At 57.8% G+C, this 20,820-nt stretch overlaps 2 protein-coding genes across 3 annotated transcripts; one reads left to right on the forward strand and one right to left on the reverse strand.

Moving 5' to 3' along the window:
* The first annotated feature begins 8 nt into the window (after window positions 1–8).
* On the forward strand, window positions 9–7,651 carry DDX49 (DEAD-box helicase 49). Its single transcript, XM_006748492.3, has 13 exons — window positions 9–178; window positions 1,650–1,773; window positions 2,734–2,819; window positions 2,909–3,030; window positions 3,336–3,523; window positions 3,670–3,810; window positions 4,540–4,615; window positions 4,895–4,971; window positions 5,153–5,250; window positions 5,967–6,041; window positions 6,791–6,879; window positions 6,960–7,031; window positions 7,122–7,651. Exons 1-13 carry the CDS (start codon window positions 64–66, stop codon window positions 7,308–7,310), a joined length of 1,452 nt encoding a protein of 483 aa, XP_006748555.1. The 5' UTR covers window positions 9–63; the 3' UTR covers window positions 7,311–7,651.
* Window positions 7,652–8,289: 638 nt separating this feature from the next.
* On the reverse strand, window positions 8,290–15,908 carry HOMER3 (homer scaffold protein 3). 2 transcript variants are annotated; one of them, XM_006748490.2, is made up of 10 exons: window positions 15,773–15,908; window positions 13,968–14,049; window positions 13,732–13,888; window positions 13,356–13,487; window positions 12,141–12,248; window positions 11,232–11,353; window positions 10,623–10,779; window positions 10,183–10,293; window positions 10,001–10,087; window positions 8,290–8,759 (listed from the first exon to the last, which is right to left on the reverse strand). In XM_006748490.2, the coding sequence occupies exons 2-10, from the start codon at window positions 13,979–13,981 to the stop codon at window positions 8,568–8,570; spliced, it is 1,080 nt and encodes a 359-aa protein (XP_006748553.2). In that variant the 5' UTR covers window positions 13,982–14,049; window positions 15,773–15,908; the 3' UTR covers window positions 8,290–8,567. The 2 variants fall into 2 exon arrangements, with proteins under 2 accessions (XP_006748553.2, XP_030875375.2); XM_031019515.2 differs by lacking the exon at window positions 15,773–15,908 and adding an exon at window positions 15,107–15,413.
* Between the last annotated feature and the right edge of the window lie 4,912 nt (window positions 15,909–20,820).

Consider the following 20,820-nt stretch of genomic DNA (forward strand, 5'->3'; position numbering starts at 1 on the left):
CGTCATCGGTACGCGCCGGAAAGCACAGCTCACACGGGTGCTCACACGGGTCTGGCGGGCAGGATGGCTGGCTTTGCGGAGCTGGGGCTGTCATCGTGGCTTGTGGAACAATGTCGGCAGCTGGGTTTGAAGCAGCCCACGCCTGTACAGCTCGGCTGCATCCCCGCCATCCTAGAGGGTAAGTGTGGCCTGTCCTCTTCCCCAGGAAGCCCCTCCCCCTCTATCGGCTCCCTTTCCTTCGCGCAGCCTTTACCCACGCCACTCTTGCGAGGCGAGGGATACGCTTGGGCGTTATGGGCGAGCCTGGGTCCCAAAGGTAGACTGGGCAGTGTTAGCGTTTGGAATGCACAATTGACTCCCTCTGTGTCCGCACACAAGTGATGTAATCCCAGAACTTTCGTGACCTCAGAGCACAGGGATGAATGACTAGTCGATACTGTTGGAAAACTTTGGTAGTTTGCATTACCATCTTAATTTTACAAATGAAACTGAGGGGGCGCCTGGGTGGCTCAGTCGTTGGGCGTCTGCCTCGGCTTGTGTCGTGATCCCAGGGTCCTGGGATCGAGCCCCGCGTCAGGCTCCCTGCTCCGCAGGAAGCCTGCTTCTCTCTCTCCCACTCCCCCTGCTTGTGTTCCCTCTCTCGCTGTGTCTCTCTCTGTCAAATGACTAAATAAAATCTTTTAAAAAACAACAACCACAAATGGAAACTGAGGTCAAGATTACTGGTAAATGCAGGACTCTGGTCCCATGAATCCTCTGCTACCCACTCTGGCCCAACCCAGTTTGCCATTAAAGAGATGCTCTTAGGGGCACCTGGGTGGCTTAGTCGGTTAAGCGTCAGACTCTTGATTTCCGCTCAGGTCATGTTGTCAGGGTCGAGAGCAAGCCCAGCATTGCGTGGAGCCTGCTTGGGATTCTTTCTCTCCCCCTCTCCCTTTGCTTCTCCCCCTTCCCCGCGCTTTCTCTCTATATATAAAAAAAAGAGAGAGACAGACAGATGCTCTTAGGAAGCCTAGGAAGTACCAAGTTGAGGGTTGAGGGATTAAATAAACAAAGATGAAGAAATCAGTAAGGGAGCCTAGGATGCAGATTGGGGGAGGGCATTCAGGTTTCCCTAAGCCGGGATGCTCTGTGAGGGAGTCAAAATGAGATAGTGACCAATAGCAGGGCGCCTGGATGGCTCCGTCAGTTAAGCATCTGCCTTCAGCTCAGGTCATGATCCTGGGGTCCTGGGATCAAGCCCTGAGTCGGGCTCCCTGCTCAGCAGGGAGCCTGCTTCTCCCTGTTCCTCTGCCGCTCCCCCTGCTTGTGCTCTCTCACTCTCTGTCAAATAAATAAATAAAATCTTAAAAAAAAAAAAAAGTAGTAGTAGCATCTTGGGTCGGATGGATGTGGGTTCCACTCCAGCCTGCTACTCACTGGTTGTGTGTTCTGGGCACACCTCTGAGACTCCATTTCCCTTCCTGTTCAGTGGAGACAATAATGGTCGCACCCTCTGAGAATTTGTCTGTATGCCCAGAATGTAAATGACATAGGCCAGTTTTGGACATACGGTAACTGCTCGTGGAACGTTAGCTATTCTAAACTGTGCCCAGTAGAACACTTGTCTACACCTGGAGTATGTTGACGTTCCTTTGCCCTCTGCCCAGGTCGGGACTGCTTGGGCTGTGCCAAGACAGGCAGTGGCAAGACAGCAGCATTTGTCCTGCCCATCTTACAGAAGCTGTCTGAGGATCCCTATGGCATCTTCTGCCTCGTCCTGACACCCACCAGGTGAGCCCCCCACAGGCTTTCTGGGTGAGTTAACCATCTGTGTTTTTAGGCAAGCACCTTTACCTCTCTGAGCACACTTTCCCTACATATAAAATGGGGACAGAATCATTCCTGTCTCTTAAGGGAGGTACAGAATTAACCAGGATAGTGTGTGAGAAGTGCTGAGCGCAGGGCTTGTCTCATGGCAAGCCCCGGCTAGACAGGAGTTATCAGTAGTCTTGTAGCCCAAGATGGAGACACATCTCATGTTCTTGGGCAGACAAATACGGCAGTTGACATGGTAAGTCCTCTAATGCCAGTAGGAGAGTGTGTATGCTGTGAGGGTGTGGCCTGGCGAGGAAGGCTTCATTCCCGGGATGCCTTAAAGGATGACAGGGGTCTCTCAAAGGGACAAGGTTGGGGAAAGAGATTCTAGGCCGAGGGAACTGCTAGTGTATTCGAGCAGAGGTGTGAGAGAGGCAGGGAACTTGGGGTAATTGGGGCCGGGCAGGTTAGAGCCAACTTGAGAAAAGTCTGAGAGTTAGAACCAATTCTGTGAGTATGTCGACAGGAGAGGGCAAGACAGGAGGACAGGAAGTGGGCACATGGGCCAAGGAGAGGCCTGGGCAGAGCTGGGGCTGAGGGGTAGGGAAGAAAGGACATGGACACTGACCAGCCCCAGGGGAGAGGGGACTGACGCTTAGGTCTCGGGCTTTGGTGACTGTGGTGTCGAGGCCACTGCTGAGGAGGAGAGGCCAGTTTGGGTGGAACTGGTGGGAGAGGGGCCGTGGGATGTCTGGGTCCCAGCCGACAACAGGGCTCCAGTGCTCAGTATCAGGGCCTTTATCGAGAGGGAACTGGGAGCTGTGGTGGGTGTGTAAACAGGAGAGGGCCAGTCAGGAGGTCTGAGGGATGGACATGGGAATGGGAGGCAGGCACAGAACCCCTATCTAACCCAGCCTGGCCCCTTCACACCCACAGGGAGCTGGCCTACCAGATTGCAGAGCAGTTCCGGGTCCTGGGGAAGCCTCTGGGCCTGAAAGACTGCATCATTGTCGGCGGCATGGGTACAGAGGGCCCAGGGAGGCTCTGGGTAGGGGACCCCCCGCGGCCTCAGGCCACCCACCCAGACCCACCTCTCACACTCCACCTGCAGATATGGTGGCTCAGGCCCTGGAGCTCTCCCGGAAACCACATGTGGTCATTGCCACACCAGGGCGCCTGGCTGACCACCTCCGTAGCTCCAACACTTTTAGCATAAAGAAGATCCGTTTCCTGGTGAGTCGGTCTGGGGCCCGGATTCATCTATTTGGGACATGTGTCCCGCAGGCCATCCAGCAGAGCCTTAGGAAGGGTGACAAAGACAGCTGAGGGATCAACAAGAGGTGGCCTGTACTAGCCAGGGTGGTGGGGGGCAGGGCCTCTCTGAGGCGCAGAAATGCTTGAGGGAGCAGATGTCCGAGACCTAGAGGGAGAACGCTCCAGGGCCCATGTGCAAAGCTGGGAAGGAGGCATGTGGGGGAAGCAGGCCCCAGACAGCACTCTCACCCCAGTTCCCCTACCCCCGGCCACTGGTGCTGCAGGTGATGGATGAGGCAGACCGGCTGTTGGAGCAGGGCTGCACCGACTTCACCGTCGACCTGGAGGCCATCCTGGCAGCCGTGCCCACTCGCCGGCAGACCCTGCTCTTCAGCGCCACACTGACAGACACGCTCAGAGAGCTTCAGGGCCTGGCCACCAACCAGCCCTTCTTCTGGGAGGCTCAGGCCCCGTGAGTCCACAGCCAGGTCCCGAGGGGCAGGGCAGGGCAGGCAAGGGGTGGGGGGCCACACCCAACAGAGGTTACTGCACTCGGACGGTGAGGGGCATTAGCTCCATTCAGCAGTAGGGGAAACTGAGCCCCCCCGCCATCCCCAGGGTACGTACAGTAGAACAGCTGGACCAGCGCTACCTGTTGGTGCCTGAGAAGGTCAAGGATGCCTATCTGGTCCACCTGATTCAGAACTTCCAGGACGAGCACGAGGACTGGTCCATCATCATCTTTACCAACACGTGCAAGTGAGCATGGCCCTGCCTCTCTCTTCCTCAGACGCCCTCCCATAGCCCTTTCCGAAGGCCCGAGGTACGAGGCACACCGCCTGTCTTGGCACTCCAGGGCCTCTGCTCAGACCAGAGATTTCAGAGGATTCACTCAAGGAAGCTCAGAGAGGTCAAGCAATTTGCTGAGGCCACCCCTTCTGAAGGCAGGACCAGGATTTGGGGTTCCTCAGACCTGCTCTTAACCAGAAGGTACAGGGTCCTCTGGCTGTTCCCCAGAAGCCCTCTGCAGCAGCCGGGAAGGCCTTGAAGCAGCCTCTTCACTGTATCGGGACTTAATGTCACTAGGGCCCAGCACATTGGCTCCGACAACCAGGCCCTCCTCTCTACAGTCCCAGGGGCCTTCAGAATCCGTTGAAGCTCTTGGGGAGGTCTTTAGGAAGCTGTAGCATGAGCCAGAGTAGATAGGCTGCCTACCTCACATGGAGGAGACCTCCTGAGTGGCTGCCGCCCCCCAAGAATTTATTGGCTACCAGAAGAGGAAAGTCTGGAGGTAGGGCTGACTCTCATTGGCTTAGGCCAGGGAAGGGGTCGGCAGAGAGGATGTCAGCAAGCGCGATACCCCACACCCCTGCTTCTCCTTCACCAGCTGTGCAGGGCCACCTACTTGCGGTCCTGGGGTGCACTGGGGCAGAGTGCCTTCCCAAGACCCTGGCTCTGGAGAGGCTGACAGTGTGTCCTTCCCCCCAGGACCTGCCAGATCCTGTGCATGATGCTGCGTAAATTCAACTTCCCCACTGTGGCTCTGCATTCCATGATGAAACAGGTATGGGACCAGGCTGCCCCAGAGATTCCCCCCCGCCATCCCTAGCCTTATCCCTGGCAACTTGTCCCAGCCTCAGGCCTTTGCCCACACTCTTCCCTCTGCCTAGAACACTTCCTGCCACCCATTTGCCTTGGTCTATCCTCATGGGTGAGCCCCGGGAGGGTGGGACTAGCCTGGACTCCATCCTGTTCCCAGGCCTCACACAGTAAGTGCTCAAACATTTGCTGAGATGCCACCTGACCCCTGTTCTTCCCAATTCTCTCCCCGACTTGGCCACAGAAAGAACGCTTTGCTGCCCTGGCCAAATTCAAGTCCAGCATCTACAGGATCCTGATTGCCACGGACGTGGCCTCCCGGTGAGCGGCCCCAGGGTACTCCCTCCCCGGTGCCGGCCCAGTGGTACCCCCACAGAGCGACCAGAGGGCTGACCCTGGCAAGAAGTGGGGCAGTCCCGACTTCACGGCTGAGTGACCTGGGATGAGTCCCCGCCTTGGTTTCCCCACGTGGACGGTGGCACTGACTGGCCTCTGCTTCCAGGGGCCTGGACATTCCCACAGTGCAGGTGGTTATCAACCACAACACCCCCGGGCTCCCCAAGATCTACATACACCGAGTCGGCCGGACGGCCCGTGCAGGTGAGTGGACAGAGTGGGGTGGCCTTCGGACCCATGTCCCTCCAGCCTGCCCACCCTGTGAGGAACCAAAGTCAGGAGCCGGTGGGAGAAGATGTGGGGATAGAGCCCGCAGGTGAGAGGCAGTGTTCACAAATTGGGGGAATCATCCTTTTGAAAGCAGAGGCAGGAATGCTCTGGTTTCTGAGATTCTGTCATGCCTGGAGTGGGGAGAGGCAGGGATTCTGGGGTGGCCAGACTGGGCCTGGCCCTTCTCTCCTGTCCTGTGGCCTGGGGGCAGGTCACATCAGCTCTGGGCCCATCTCCTCAGCAAATGACAGGTAGCAAGAATGACGCCTGTTTGGTGATGCTCCAAGGGCCACGGGCCTTGCCAGCTGTGAGCGCTGTTCCAACACCATCACCCTCCCAGAGATGGGGGCTGGAGAAACCCATGTGCGCAGCCCTGTGCTGAGGCCCGTCGAGCCTTATCGCTAACAAAACTCTGATAGCCGTGCCGCAGAGGGAAGTCAGCCCCATCACCCGCCCCCGAGTAAGGCCAGCCTGGTAGGAGAGCCGCCTCTCCTGGTGTCCTGTGTCTCCTCTGGGAGGGACCTGCCCTCACCCCGTTCACCGAGCCCTCACTCTGTTCCCACCAAGAGGGGCCCTGAGCTGCCTAGTGGTCACAGCCTGTCTCTGTCGGCTCCTACCTCATAGCAGGTAACCGTGGTGTGTCCTCGCAGGGCGGCAAGGACAGGCCATCACCCTGGTGACGCAGTATGACATCCACCTTGTCCATGCCATCGAGGAGCAGATCAGTGAGTGGAGGGGCGGGAGAGGGGCTGGGGGGAGGCGGGTGCTTCTGGGTGCAATGCCCACTCACCCCCCTCAGACACCTGCCGGGCTACTCACTGAGCAGAACTTAAACTGCACCTTCCATCCTGTGCAACCCCAAATGAAGGTTTTTAGCCCAGTTATCAAAAGAAGCTTCCCACAGTGGCCCTCACCTGCCGAAAGCCACATCTGGTGGGAAGGGACTTTGGTTTCTCAGCCTGGGATGTATGGATGGTCCCTGTGGATGAGCCAGAGGCCCCAGGGCCAGGGTCTGGGTATGTTTAAAAACCCCCTTGGGTGGTTTTTAACGTCTAGCCCAGACCAAGAAGCACTGGAAAATCTGTAATCACTGTACAGACTGCCCTAAAATTCAGAATCTCTGGACTGCAAAGGACAGTATTTGAGTAATCTCTACACCCAGCATGGGGCTCGAACTCATGATGCCAAGATCAAGAGTCGCACGCTGTTCTGACAGAGCCAGCTGAGCTCCCCTAAAGGATAGTGTTTAAAAAAAAAAATACTTCCAGTCAAATTCATAGTGTTGCTAACAGCAACCAATAAAGGACAGCCTATCTCCTTTAGGTCTACAATCCCAGATCTCGTCCACCTGACCCTTTTCTGATATGACCCCATTCTTGCATGCCCCACTGCATGGGGAGCTCACTCCCAAGCCAGAATCCCTCCCCTTGTCTTGTCTGCCCTCTCCCGCCCCCTGGGACCCCTGCCCCTACAGAGAAGAAGCTGGAGGAGCTCTCTGTGGAGGAGGCCAAGGTGCTGCAGATCCTCACGCAGGTCAATGTGGTGCGGAGGGAGTGTGAAATCGTGAGTATTGGAGGCCTTGGGGCCCAGGGTGCCCCCTTTGACACGAGGGCCTCCATGATGGCCTCTCCTTCCCTCCCCAGAAACTGGAGGCAGCCAACTTTGACGAAAAGAAGGAGATCAATAAGCGGAAGCAGCTGATCCTGGAGGGGAAGGTGAGGGCTGAGCTGGCAGGTGGGCATGGGGGGAGGGCTTGCAGGGGGCAGATTGGGCAGCTCAGCCACCTGCGGGTCCTCCCATGTCAGGACCCCGACCTGGAGGCCAGACGCAAGGCTGAACTGGCCAAGATCAAGCAGAAGAACCGGCGCTTCAAGGAGAAGGTGGAGCAGGTGCTGCGGCGGCAGAAGGCCGGCGGGGCCAGCCGCCGGGGGCGTCCACCCAGGGCCCCACCTGGAGCGCACTCAGCCCCGGCGCCCAGCCAGGGTCAGGCCTGAGCGCCACGTGGCCCCCACTGGCACCTCCTGGGATTCCTTCCCGGAACTGACGGTCGGAGGGCTCCCCCCCTCCCCCCGGGGCCTGCTCAGTCGCTGTCCTTTCGACCCAGGGACACCCATGTTGTGCACCACACAGCTTTCCACCTTGCAGCCCCCGGCTGGCCCCTTCTCAGAGCCCCTGCCAAGGGTCAGGCTGTGGACGAGGAAGGAACACTGGCTATGAGGTTGGGCCCAGCTCCACACATAGTGACCCTGGGTCACCTGGGGGGGTAGTGGATGTACAGGGCCCCAGAGCAAAGGTGTGTTGCTTGCAGGAGTCACTTAATAAATGGGTCTCTCGACTTCCCCAGTCTGACTCTGCGGGAGTGGGGGCAGGGGAGGAGGGTTCAGCTGCTGGTGCTTCCCAAGGCCCCCAGAACATCATGTCACCCCCACCCTACCCCCAGTTCTCCATTCCCGTCGGGCCAGGCCAAAGGTTTGAACTACAGTGCTGGCCAGGTGACCTTGGGTTTGAGAAGTCCCCCCCCGGGGGGGCTTCAGTTTCCTCATCTGGAAAATGGGCACAGCAAGGGCACCAATTTCCAAACGTGGCCATCAAGTTCAGTGACAGGATGCCTGTGTGTAGTGAACACCTACCATGTTCTAGGAGCTTCCCCACCTGCCTACCTGGTGGAATTTGGGGCTTGTACCAGAGTAAAGGGAGGGGTGCTTAACCAAGGGCCACTTAAGGGCAAACTGGTCCAGACAACAGGAGTTGAGCCCAAGGGGGTGGGGACAGCTATGCTGGGCAGAGCTGGGCTCCTGGCTGTGTGGCCTGGGCCTGCTCCTCAGGCTCTGAAACTTACTCTTCTCACCTGCAAGTGGCTTTACTAAGCCCTACAAAGAGAGCAGCTGAGGTGCATCGAAGAGAAAGCGGGTAGAGGGGTCCAGTGACGGCGGTTAGATGCCTGGGTGTCCACATAACACACACATGCGCAGCCACTCTTAGAAATGTAATCTGGGCACCAGCACGCGCCCTGGGGATTCTAGAAATTCTACACAATGAAAAGCCCCGAAATGGCCCCTGAGCTGTGAGCGGCCAGGGCCAGCTGGGGCACTGTGGCCAGGCCCTCCCCAGGCCGAGTTGGGCCCCCAGTCCCTGCCAGGGTGAACAGCCCACTGTGCCGCCCGCGGCCTGGCTCGTGCCCCAGGCGGGAATCATGCGTCTAAAACCAGCTCCCGCGGGCCCCAGCTCCCACGCAGACCCTGCAGCCAGGTTCAGGGCGTGCCCTCTGCCAGGCGGGCGAGGCCCTCTCGCAGCTCGCTCAGCTCAAACAGCCTGACGTCCAGCAGCTGTGCGGCCCGGCCCACCTCAGCCCGCGACCGTTCCCGCTCGGCCCGCGCCTCCTCCAGGCTGCGCTCTGTTGCCCGCAACTGGTGCTCCAGCTCGGCATTGCGGGTCTCCAGATCCTGCAGGGAGAGGGTAGACAAGATTTGGAGTCCCAACAAGTTTCTAGTGTCACCAGCCCTGCTTGGGGCATCCAGCATCACAATGCCATCCCATCAGACCCCACTCTGGGCCATGCCATGCCCCCTTCATCTCTTATCCTCCCTGCAGCTTCTGCCCAAGACACTCCCTAAACCCTTAGCCAATTTAAAGGTAATAGAACTGATCACATCCCTCTTCTGCTCAAAACCCTTCTGTGACCCATCAGGCTGGGAACAACATCACATCCCTCCCTCCCTTTCCTTGTTCATTCCAGCTCGGACTCGCTGGCTTCCTTGTGGGTCCTTGTACATGTTGAGTTTCTCCCCACCTCAGGGCCTCTGCACAGGCTGAGCACTCTGCCCTGGAGACAACAGGGAGCATTTCCCCAACTTCTCTCTTCTGGGTCCCCAGATCCCCCTCTTCACCTGCTGGACTCATAGGACATGCGCCATGAACATTTCTCAGATAAAGTCCTCAGTGAAAGCCAGGCCAGTCAGACCTGGGTACAAATGCAGGCCCCCTGGACCTGAGGATTTGATGGGGTGAAGCATGGCAATTCAGCAGGGACTCAAAAATTGTTTAGGGGCGCCTGGGTGGCTCAACTGGTTAAGCATCTGCCTCCGGCTTGGTCTCAGGGTCCTGGGACTGAGCTCCATGTTGGGCTCCCTGCTCAGCAGGGAGCATGCTTCTCCCTCTCCCTCTGCCCCTCCTCTCCCCCCATGCTCTACTTCAAATAAAATCTTTTTTTTTTTAAAGATTTTATTTTTATTTATTTGAGAGAGAGAGAGAGACAGAGAGCATGAGAGGGAGGAGGGTCAGAGGGAGAAGCAGACTCCCTGCTGAGCAGGGAGCCCAATGCGGGACTCGATCCCGGGACTCCAGGATCATGACCTGAGCCGAAGGCAGTCGCTTAACCAACTGAGCCACCCAGGCGCCCTCAAATAAAATCTTTTTAAAAATTTCTTGTTGAATCAAAGAATATGAAACATCGTACTAATGACAACTGTCCTTTACAAAACATTGGCTGCAACTCAGACTTTCCATGCCCCTGGTCCTCCCAATCCTTCACAACCTTAGGTAAATCTCTGACCCCACTTACTGAGGCTCAGAGAGGCACACAGCTGCCCAGGACCCATCAGGAAGGAAAGATCCCAGGTCTGTCCCACAGCGGGGACTGGCTGCCCCTGTGCAGTCACCCCACCCGGTGACAGCCAACACACACCTGCACTTTCTGCTGCGTCTCCTCACGCTCGGTGGTGTCCACGACCTCACGGGGGCCACCAGTCTGGCTCTTCAGCGTCTGGATCTCCTAAAGAAGAGTTCCCAGGGTCTATTCTGGGGGTCCTGGCTCCCCTGTGGGAGGTCAGGGAAGATGAAGCCCAGGGACACACCCTCAGTGCTCACCTGGTCTTTGGTTTGCACCAATGCCTCCAGCTGCTCCAGCGACTGGCCTGGCCCTTCCTTCTCACTGACTGAGGGGGCCTCGGCGGCTGCCTGGGCCTCCAGCTCAGCTACCTGTGCGCACAGGAAAGTCAGCCCCTGACACCCAGCCTGCACTCTCCTGACCCCTGGGGAATCTGTCCCTTGCTCCGTCACACCCATGACGAGGCACTCACCCCCTCTGACTGGGGCTACCACCTCGCAGCAGGTAGGACTTTAGGGTTTGACAAAGGTTGGCATTCTCTCAGACCCATAATACAGAACAAGAAACTGAGGCTCAGGGAAACGACCTGCAGAGATCACACAGCCAGGCAGTGAACCCAGGACGGAGAGGACATGCGGGGGCAGGGGCTCCCCAGCTGCCTGCCGGGGCCACTCGGAGTCTCTGGAAGGGGTCCCCTCACCCGCTGCCTCAGCCTCTCGGCCTCAGCCCGCTGGGCCTCCAGCTGCTGCCTCCACTGGGCGGCGGCGGCGTTGGCTTCTCGCAGGGCGCCCGCCAACTTGTTGTTGCTGTCCTGCAGCGCGAAGAACTCGGCCTCCCACTGCACCTCGCCCACCGAGCTGCAGGGACGCGGCGGTTGGCGGGGGCGAGGCCGGCCGCACCGGGTAGGGGACAGGGGCAGGGCGGGGCGGAGCTAGGGGGTGGGGCGGGGCCGGGGGCGGTGCCATGGGTGGGGACGTCCCGGGGGAGCGCGGTCCTGCCGGGGGGCGGGGTCAGCCCATCGGGGCGGGCTCAGAACCGGGTGAGGGTTGGGAGGCCCGGGTGGGTTTTGAATTTGGTCGGGGAGGCGTGGCCGAGGCAGGGTCCGCCCCGAGAAGGCGTGGTCAAAGGGGGAGCGCGTCCGAGGGGCGAGGTCCGCTCCAGAAGGGGCAGGACCGGAGTCAGCCCCCTGGCCTTCCCGGGCCTTGGGTACAGTCAAATCCCGCGGCCCGTCGCGCCGCACCGGCTTCAGAGAAGGTCCTCTCGGCGCCCTCCGTCCCGCCACGCCCTGTGCCCGCCCTACCCCCCTCACCCCTCGGACAGCATCTTCTTGAGCCGCTCGCGCTCGGCTGGGCCGGGGACGTCCGCACTCTGGCTACGGAACAGTTTCTCGTCGCCGGGGCCGTTGGCGCTGACGAGGGGACTTGGGGGCACCTAAGGGTGTGGGTAGAAGCGGGGTCACACTGGGGGTGGCTTCGGTCAAGGACCGGTTAGGTCCTGGTTGGGGTCGGGGCTGTTGTCCTTTCCAGCGCTGGGATGCGAGCGAGCCCCTCCTCTCCTCATCCACCCTCCATGGCTTCCCATGACCCCTGGGCCAGAGTTTCGGGAACTGTACACCCCACCTTGCCTGCCTGGGCTCTCACCAAGCCCCCAGGAGCACACCCGATGCAGGCTAGTCTAAATAAACCCACTGAGATATTCAAAATCTGCAAAGGTCAGGGGAGCACTGTGAAACGTCTGTGCCATCCCTTCATAGCAATGCCCTTCCCTGGGGCCAAATTTCAACATGCTTTTAAGATTCAGACAGGAAGCCCTCTACCAGGCTGACTGAATTCACTGCCTGCACCAGGAGCCTGCTTTTTCACCTCTGTAACCCCCTTTCCCAGCCCTGGGCCTGGCACACAGTAGGTGGGCAGTAAATTATGCTGAATGAATTAATGGGGGAAAGCTCCCAGGACAGTTTTTCACTCTGCCGCCTGGCCCCTACTTAGCTATTTCAACCTCCAGGTTTTTACTCTGCCAACTAAGCTGGTTTCCAGGCCTTTCGTGATTCAAGGCTAGGCCAGACCCCCAGGACGTGCTCCTGACACTTCCCTCCAAGGCTCCTGCTGTAGGTCTAGTTTTACACGATCTGTGAGCATTTGGTCCTGGGCACCCGCACAGCACCTGGACCCTCAGTATCAGCTGAGTGACCGGCAGGCATGGGACAGGGAGTACTGACCTGGTGAGCAGTGAGCCCCAGGGCTGGACTGGTGAGCTCCCCCCCATCCTGAGATTTCTCCCTCGCCAGCCTTGCTGCTTCCTTTACTTCCTGGAACTTCTCAGCAAACTGGCGGGGGGGTGGGGGGCGGCAGAACAAATAATCAAAGAAAACCCAGCCCCCTCTCCCAGGGCCCCACTTGGTCACCCCCACCCAGCACCAGCCCTGTCACTTTGGAAGGGGCTTTAGGAGCCATGCATATCCTCTCATCTCATGAACTGGAAGAGTGGTCAGAAGGCTTGGAAAATGTTGTCCTGGTGAGCAGACTGAGAGCATCATGGTGGGGGTGGGGTGTTCACGGAAGTGTATTACATGGAACCACCTTGAGAAAGGGCTCCCCTTTTCCTCTCAGTCAGGCTTATTTCAGCAAGGAGAGCCTCCGGTGGGTACTGTCTTTAATGCCCGGGACACTTGTGAATATCTTTTTATAACAAAGAGAAAGTAGGTCTTGGGCTCAGAGCCTCTGAGAGGACACCTGTACCCAGTGAGAACTTAAATTGCCCTGTTCTCATTCCTATTGTATTAATGTTTACCACTGACATTGGTTTTCCAATTAGGGTGGGTAGGATACACTGTTTTTCGTTTTAAAATAAATTTCTTTAGTTGGAAAATAATTTTTTCAAGAAAATGTTTACACACAGACAGTCCCTTGATTGAGGCAAAGGGGCCAGTGCCATTCATGGGGATGGGGGGAGGAAATCATCTCAAAAAATGGTCCACGAGCAACTGAATACTCAGTGGGAAAAAATACTCACGCCTTATAGCACCAACAGAAATTAATTCAAGACCTAAATCTGAAAGGAAAATGAAAGCTTCTAGAAGCAAAGAGAATCCTCACGATCTCATTAGGAATCAGAAAGCTCTACCCATCGGGGGAAACAATGGGATGAGACAATATTGAAGTCTGGAGACAACAGAGGGTGGAGGGAGGCAATGATGAAGGTAGTGCTAGGGTGTGTGAGGGAACTCCCAGCCAGTGCCAGGCACCCAGAGAAGGGCAGGGTGTGTCCAGAATTGGAGTAGGTGGCCAGCAGAGCTGAGACATGAACCAGGGAACCAGGAAGGTTGTCTAATTCTGAGGCCCATTCTGCAGCACCTGACCAGGGGCCCCAGTGTACCTGGGAGAAGACCCAGGCCCAGCCCTGTCCCGCCCACCATGTAATCCTGCAAGCCCACCTGGGTCAGATGCTGCTCAGAAGCAAAGCCAAGGCCATAGACAGTGTTGGCGCGGCTGTCTGCCCACTGCCCGAACTTCTGGGAGGTTTTGGTAAAGGTCATGTTGGGGGTGACAGTGCTGTTGATGATGGCCTGGGGAGAGGGGGAGAACAAAATTCAAGGTTGATGAGACTGATAATAATGAACACGAAATCCCCAGGGTGTCACTTCGTATTAGCTCCTGGGAGGTCCCTGGTGTGAGCCATTTCAGGAGGGAGACTGCTTCTGGGCTCCTCCCAACCCCCAGCCCCCCTGGCACACAGCAAGGTAATGACCAGACCCAGGCCTGTCTCTGAGACCCCAGGAGTCTGCCACCCCACCCAGGCCCTGCCAGGACCTTGGCACCCCCAATGCTGATGATTCGGTAGACATTGCGGGTGGCATCATAGAAGTAGGAGACAGTGAGTGCGTGCTTGCCCGCGGGGATCCAGTTCCGCTTGGTGGCCGGGTCAATCTGGAACACGTGCGCCCGTGTGCTGAAGATGGGCTGCTCCCTGCATGGGGAGAGCATTCTCAGTGGGGCTGGGCATCCCCCAGGGGACTCAGGGCCAAGCTGAGGAGGCAGGGGCTCACCTGGCTGTGGACATTGGTCAGGCTGGGCTGGGTGGACTCCAAGAGGCAGCCAGAGGGATAGCAGGAGCTGCAGGCTCAGTCTCTGTGGGGAGGGGGGGGGCTTGTGAGTGTCCCTCAGGACAAGTTTAAGGAAACCAAGCAGGTCCAACCTCAGGACCCACCGCCAAGGTACACCATTCACAGAACGCCAATCAAAAAGGTAAGGGAATCAGCAGATCACTCAGAGCAAAAAGACCCTGTCCCTCTCCAACTGGAGGAAGCCCCCACACACCCCAAGCAGGAGATGGCTCTCTGAGAGGAGGCAGGTAGCCCCTGATATCCCAGCATAAACTTCTCAGCATGCTGGTTACTGGACCCCCAGTGACACCCCCTCAATCTTGGGGCTAGGTAGAGAAGGCCAAGGTGAACCCCTGCTTGGTATTTTCTGCCACATTCACTCATCACTCCCCAAACCAGGATCTCCATCAAAATGTGGGGCAGCACCAGGTGCCTACTGGGAGGCCAGTCCCCTCCAGAACCCACAGGGGGACCCCTCAGCTTCCACTCTAGGGCAGAGGCACACCTTGGAGTCAGAGTCCAAATCCCCAGGGGGCTCCCAGCCTAGTTAAAAAGATAAGATGTAGCCAAACAAGTTGATCGTGGTACCCACTACCTGATCACCCATACCCACTCAATCCCAATACCATGCAGGGCTGGGCGGCATCAAGGATTGGGAGAGGGGGCTCCCCAGCCCCTCTTGGTGCCTCTAGCCACAACCCCACAGAAACCAGGAATGGCTGCCCTGGAGAATTCCTGACCCTCACCTCTGTGCCCGCAAAACCTGAATCCGGGGGATCTGTAGGGGACCAGGAGGGGCCTGGGGAAGGGAGGTGGCAAAGTGGGGGAAGGGAGGCCCCCCGCGGAGCGGTCTCCTTGGTCAGAGGAGGGATGCCCCCCCACCCTGTCCTGGGCAGCTGCTGCCCCGGTCACAGGGTCTGAAATCGGAGCCCCTGTGTGGGGGAGGGGCGGCAGCTCTGTCCTGGGTTGGGAGCAGGTCCTGGGGCGAAGCAGGGTTCCAGGGTGCAGGGGTCCCAGAAACTCAGGCCCTTCCGGCCCTGACGGTCCTGCCGCGACTTGCAGCTTTGGGGAAAGTTACTCACCAACTAGTCATGTGCCTCGGACGCCGCCGGCCCGCGGGGCTCCCGGAGGAGGCCCCGACCCCGCCCGGTGCCCACGATCCCCAATCGCGTGTGGGGGCGAAGCCCCACCCCATGAGCCCCAGTCCGGGGGGCCTGATATTCAGTAAGGAAGGAGTTCCCATCCGCGTCAGAAGCGGGGCGCCCAATACGCGCCCCGACTTCGGGAAGTGCCACCCTCGACCCGGGAACTTCCGACCCAACTCCGGGTCCAGAACTTCGGGGACACATTCTCCGCCCCCTCCAACCCCAGGTCCAGAACTTCGGGGATCCCTCGCGCCACCTCCGACTCCTAAATTTCGGGGACTCCCTGCCACCTCTCCAGCCCCGGGTCCAGAATTTCGGGATCCCCTCGTGCCGCCTTCCTACCCCAGGCCCGGAACGTCGGGGACACCGCAGCCTCTTCCAACGCCCGGTCCGGAACTTTGGGAACCCTCGCACTGTGCCCTCTCCGACCCCGACTCCGGAACTTCGGGGCCCCTGCGCCCTCTCAAGCCCGGGAATTTCGGGGCTCCGCAAGCCGCCCCCAGCCTCCCTGTCCGGAACTTCGGGGACCCCCGCGCCCTCCCCCTGGCCTTGGCAGCTCGGGCCCCCCGCGTCCCCGGCGCAGGCTCGGACAGCCGGGCTCACCCTGCGAGCTCGGCGCCCCGCGAGTGTCCGGGCGCGAGTCGGGTGCTGCCCCGCGGCGCCGACTCCCCGCAGCCGGGCGCCCCGCTCGCTTGCTGGCTCCGGGGCCCGCGCCCTCCGCGCCGCCCTCCGCGCCGCCCGTCGCACCGCCCGCGCCTTTGTCTGCGCCTCCGCCGCCGCCCGCGCCGCCTCCGGTCCCATCGCGGCCGGTCCCGACGCGGCCGCCGCCCGCCCCGCCTCCCGGGGCCGCCGAGGCCGCCCCGCAGCGCCCCCTGCCGGCCCTCCGCGGCGGCGGGGAGGGGGAGAGGGAGGGGCGGAAGCCGGGAGGCAGGGGGGACAGGACCGGCCCGGAGGGGGTTAAGGGCGGGGAAGAGGGACTGGGGGTGGAGGATGGGGACAGAGACCCCGACCCAGAGGCAGAGATATCGGGGAGAGACACTGGAGACAGACAGGTGGAGAATGTGGCTTCATCGTCCTGTCAGGGGTGGCCCTGACCCTCCAGGTCACTGCTGCCCGGGCTCTCACTGCCTGAGGTCATGACCTTCTGCTTTTGATGGGAGTCCCTGTCCACCTGACAGGGATTTGGGGCAGGGGCACCTCTACCGCACAGAGGTGGGTGCCTGCCCACAGTAGGTGCTCCCTGGGTGTTACCAGGAAATGAAAGAGACACAGGCTGGGAGAGAGCTAGAAGAGGCTGAGAGAGGCAAAGAGTAGGCAGTTAATGAGGCTTGATCAGCGGTGCCCCGTTCAGAATCCTTCCTGACTTCCCCCCAGCTCTGATCGCCAGTTGGGGAGGGCCTTCTGCCCACCTTGTCTCCCAAGAGAGCGAAGGTAAGGATGCCACCCATGGTGGAATTATCAGTATTGCTATGTTATAGGGTCCCAAGAACCTAGGGAAGATGGAATGTTGGGGCCCAGTTCCCACCAAATGAGTGAATCCCCTGGAGGTCCTCAGGCCTGGGTTTGCCATCTCTGGTCAGGGAGAGCCCTTCTTACACTTGCCAAGAGAGGATCCTTCTCGAAATGAGCCAGGATCAGCCTCCCCAGGCCTGAGTCTACCTGTGGGACCCACTTGTCCATCTGTGGCTGTCCTTTCTCTGGACTCCTCCAAAGTCACGCAGGGCCATCGGGTTCATGGACAGAGGCTCTGCAGCTCTCCCGAACCAAGGCCTGCAGATCCCTAACGCTCGGAACCTCATGTTTGAACTTTCCGACCACCTCAGAGATTTTGCTTCTCGTCTCCTCTGTCCCATCTCCTTTCCCTCTTTTCGTTCTGTTTCCCCCTGACAAGAATCATCCATCTGGGCTGGGAGCTATCTTCAAATTACCTTTAGGTGAATTCCAGGTCATGTTGTTTCTGGAGACTTATTCCCAGGCCAAGATGGAGTTACCTTTGCCCAAGTTCTTCCCTCCACCTGGAAAGCCCTTTCTGCCGGCGTAAATTCTGCCTTGTCCTTCCAGGCTCAGCTCCACTGGCCCCTCTTTGCCTGGAAGCTTCTCTGACTATCTGGGGCTTGGAAGGGATCTCGCAGTGTTCTGCACTGGGCCCCCATCACTTTCTCTGGGATCCCTGATCTGTATTATCTGTGTATTACTTCCATCGCGGCCAGGTCTGAGCACTCTTTGGAGGGCTAGCCTATCCTGGAACCCCAAGCCCCAGTATGAGAGGAACTGCTCACCCCTGCTGGGGAAACTGAGGTTCAAGCTCAGTTTCCCCAGCTGCTTCCAACTTCATAAGGCATCTGCACAAGCAAAGGATTTGGCTTGGCTTTCAGGCCTGAAGCCACAAAACGCTTTGAACATTGTGGGGAACAAAGAAAATACCGTCTGTTCTGTGCAAAGAGTGACTTTTCCTTATTACCAAAAAAATAATTAAATAAAAAAAAAAAGTAACTGGGAAAGTTGCCCACAGGACCGAGGCTTCTGGAAGCCACTCAGGGTGTGCTGAGTGCTGGCCGGCTGCAGAGCCAGGGCCAGGCGGCCATTCTGTGAGGGTGGCCAGGAGAGGGGCCCAGGCAGACTTTACTCCTTTGTGGGCAGAAGGCAACAACATGAGGGAGAGTGGGGAGTTGAATCACTTCCCTGGGCCCCCTTCAGGCCTCCAGGAGGAGTTGGGTTGGGGCTCGCCTTGAGCAGCCCTGACCTGAAGTTGGGTTACTCAAGTACAAATTGAGAGAGTGGCTTTATCAGTGTGGACTTCACTTTTTTCACCTGGAGAATGGGCTGATGCTTGCAGGGCTGGGGATAGAGGGAGGAGGCAGGAGAATCCAGGTAACATGAGCAGCTCTTCACCCTCCTCTGGGTAGAGACAGGTAGGGGCCTGCCCCAAGCTGCCACCCCCACCCCAGCCTGAGTCCTCTTCTGCCTAGGGATGTCCTTACAGGGTGGACAGAGGCTACCACGCCAGAGTGGCTGATAAGAAGTGATAACTTTCCCTTGGGCCTGAGAGAGGATATAAGAAAATGAACTTCCTGTCACAGAAGGGACCGAGCAGAGACTCGACAGTTTATTTGGCTCTAGGAAAGCTGCATTTGCAGAGTGGCTCTTATGCGTTAGACTTTGGCCTCTGCCTAGTTAAAGCTGACCCACCTCTGGACTGAAGCTAAATTGTCTCTCTTCCCTGGAGGGTTTCTGTCCCACCAGATCAGGGGGAGTCTGTCACTCTTTCCCAAAGCCACATGCCCAACCCTGTGGTGTGGATGACAGTGGCCACTCAGATCTGTTTATGACATGATTTGGTTACTGCCCACCTCTTCCATGGGTCTGCACCTAGAGCAAGCCTGACCTGCAGCAGCAACTCTTTAAATGTTTCAAGAAGGAGAGGATCCCCAAGCCTCAGTCTTGGTCCTTGGTGGTCTCCAGAGTCATATGACCAGGGAGTGACTCCCAGCCCTGCCTCTTACTAGCAGTGTGACCTTAAAGAAGACTTTTCCCTCTCTGTGCCGTAGTTACCCCATCTATAAAATGGGCATAAAAATGGTACCCATTTCTGAAGTTTCCTTTAAGGATCCAACAAGTCCTTGTGTGAAAAGGGCATGACCCTGAGAACTTAATAAATGCTGGTTGTCATAAACATTATATTTATTCTTGGCTGTCTGGGCATATGGTTTTGATCCTGAGCCAAATTCTCAAGATTTTCTTTCAGGGTTTGAAGGATCCCAACTAGGCATGAGCTTTCAAGGACAGAAATAGGTCCAACTTGGCATGATAATCTCTAAATCTTTAGCTAGGGGACCCTTATATGCTCCTCTAGCCACATTCCTCCTCTTTCTCCATGTTCCCCCAGACATGGCCAGTCACCAGACCTTAGCATCCTGAGAAGCTCCTATTCATCCCTCAAAGTCCCACCTCCAATGCCCTCTTCTCTGAGAAGCCCTCCCATGTCTCCCTCTAGACTCTCCCCAGCACCCTCCCTCCTCTGACCCAACCCTGATCCTAAGGACTAGGGGTGTGTGTGTCTAGCTCTCACTCCCCCAGCCTGAAGGCACCTCAAGGGCTGGGCTGTGGCTTCTCTTGGACTTGGCATCTCCCAGCATGGAGTGGATGCATGGGGGTCATGGCATAGGAGAATTTGATGACTCAATATTGGTGATTTTTCATCACTTGAGAGACCCCACCTTAAATTCAGATCCACCTCAACTTCTGCACAAGGCCAAGGTTAATTCATTAAACAAGGAGTCCCCAGGAAGGTGTGAAGGGGCTGGGTGGGAGGGCAAGTGACACTGGGTTATAGACTTGAGCTCCCAGGAGCAGGGATAGGTGGGGGGTGGGGTTAAGCAGCACGTGAGCCCCCTCCAAACCCAAACCTGGATCTGTGGTTTGGTTCCCACAGACCTAATTACCCTCATTTGCCACATGCACTAATTACCTCTGCGGTGCCAGGTGGCTGGGCAGGGCTGCCCCACTTTGGGGAGGTAGGTCGGGGCCTGATTATTTTTGGCTGTGTCGTCCTTGAAGGCTCCGCCATCCTTCTGCGTGAAGGACAGAAAGTGGGGCAGAGGGGCGCCTGGGTGGCTCAGTCGTTAAACGTCTGCATTTGGCTCAGGTCATGATCCCGGGGTCCTGGGATTGAGCCCCACATCGGGCTCCCTGCTCGGCGGGAAGCCTGCTTCTCCCTCCCCCACTCCCCCTGCTTGTGTTCCCTCTCTCGCTGTGTCTCTCTCTGTCAAATAAATAAATAAAATCTTTAAAAAAAAGAAAAAAGAAAGTGGGGCAGAAAAATTGTGGCCACGTCAGGAGGGATAGTAGGAGATTTAGGGGTCAGGTTGGCCCAGGAGCTCCCTGAGCAGGGGGGTTTGGGCCCCAGGTCTCAGAGTCTTTGGCACCCAGCTGGACACAGCAAGACCTGGAGGGACTGAGAATCATTCAGCTCTAAGGTGCACTGCTCTGGAGGCCTGTTTTAAAGATTTTATTTTATTTTTTATTTATTTATTTGAGACAGAGAGAATGAGAGAGACAGAGAGCACATGAGAAGGGGGAGGATCAGAGGGAGAAGCAGACTCCCTGCTGAGCAGGGAGCCCGATGCGGGACTCGATCCCGGGACTCCGGGATCATGACCTGAGCCGAAGGCAGTCGCTTAACCAACTGAGCCACCCAGGCGCCCTGGAGGCCTGTTTTAAATGTGGCACCACTGGTGGGAGAAGGCTTGGGCGGATAGTCGGACAGGCCTGGGTGCAGATCCCAACTCCCATCAATTTGATGTTACTGAACATGTGAGCTCCTCTCTTTGCACCTTTCCTGAGGGGTCAGATGGGGATAACAATTCACAAAGAATACTCTGGGCAGAAGGCACAGCATATGCAAAGTCCCTGGGGGGGGAATGGGCTGAGTGTGTTGGAGGAACAGTGGGGGCCCAGGGGAGTCAGGAGTGAATGGGAAGAGACTAGGGGTCACTGAGGGCTAAGAAGGTCACAGGAGCCAGGTGAAATCTCATAAGTGGGTGCAATGTGTGAGTTTTGTCCCAGGGGTACTGGGGAGCCACGGGAGAGTTTGAAGACAGAGAGGGAGGGACATGATCAGATTTACATTGCAAGTTCCAGGGCAGGGTTTC

This window comes from Leptonychotes weddellii, chromosome 1, assembly GCF_054177405.1.
Source record: "Leptonychotes weddellii isolate Sample4059 chromosome 1, ASM5417740v2, whole genome shotgun sequence".
Lineage (NCBI taxonomy): Eukaryota > Metazoa > Chordata > Mammalia > Carnivora > Phocidae > Leptonychotes > Leptonychotes weddellii.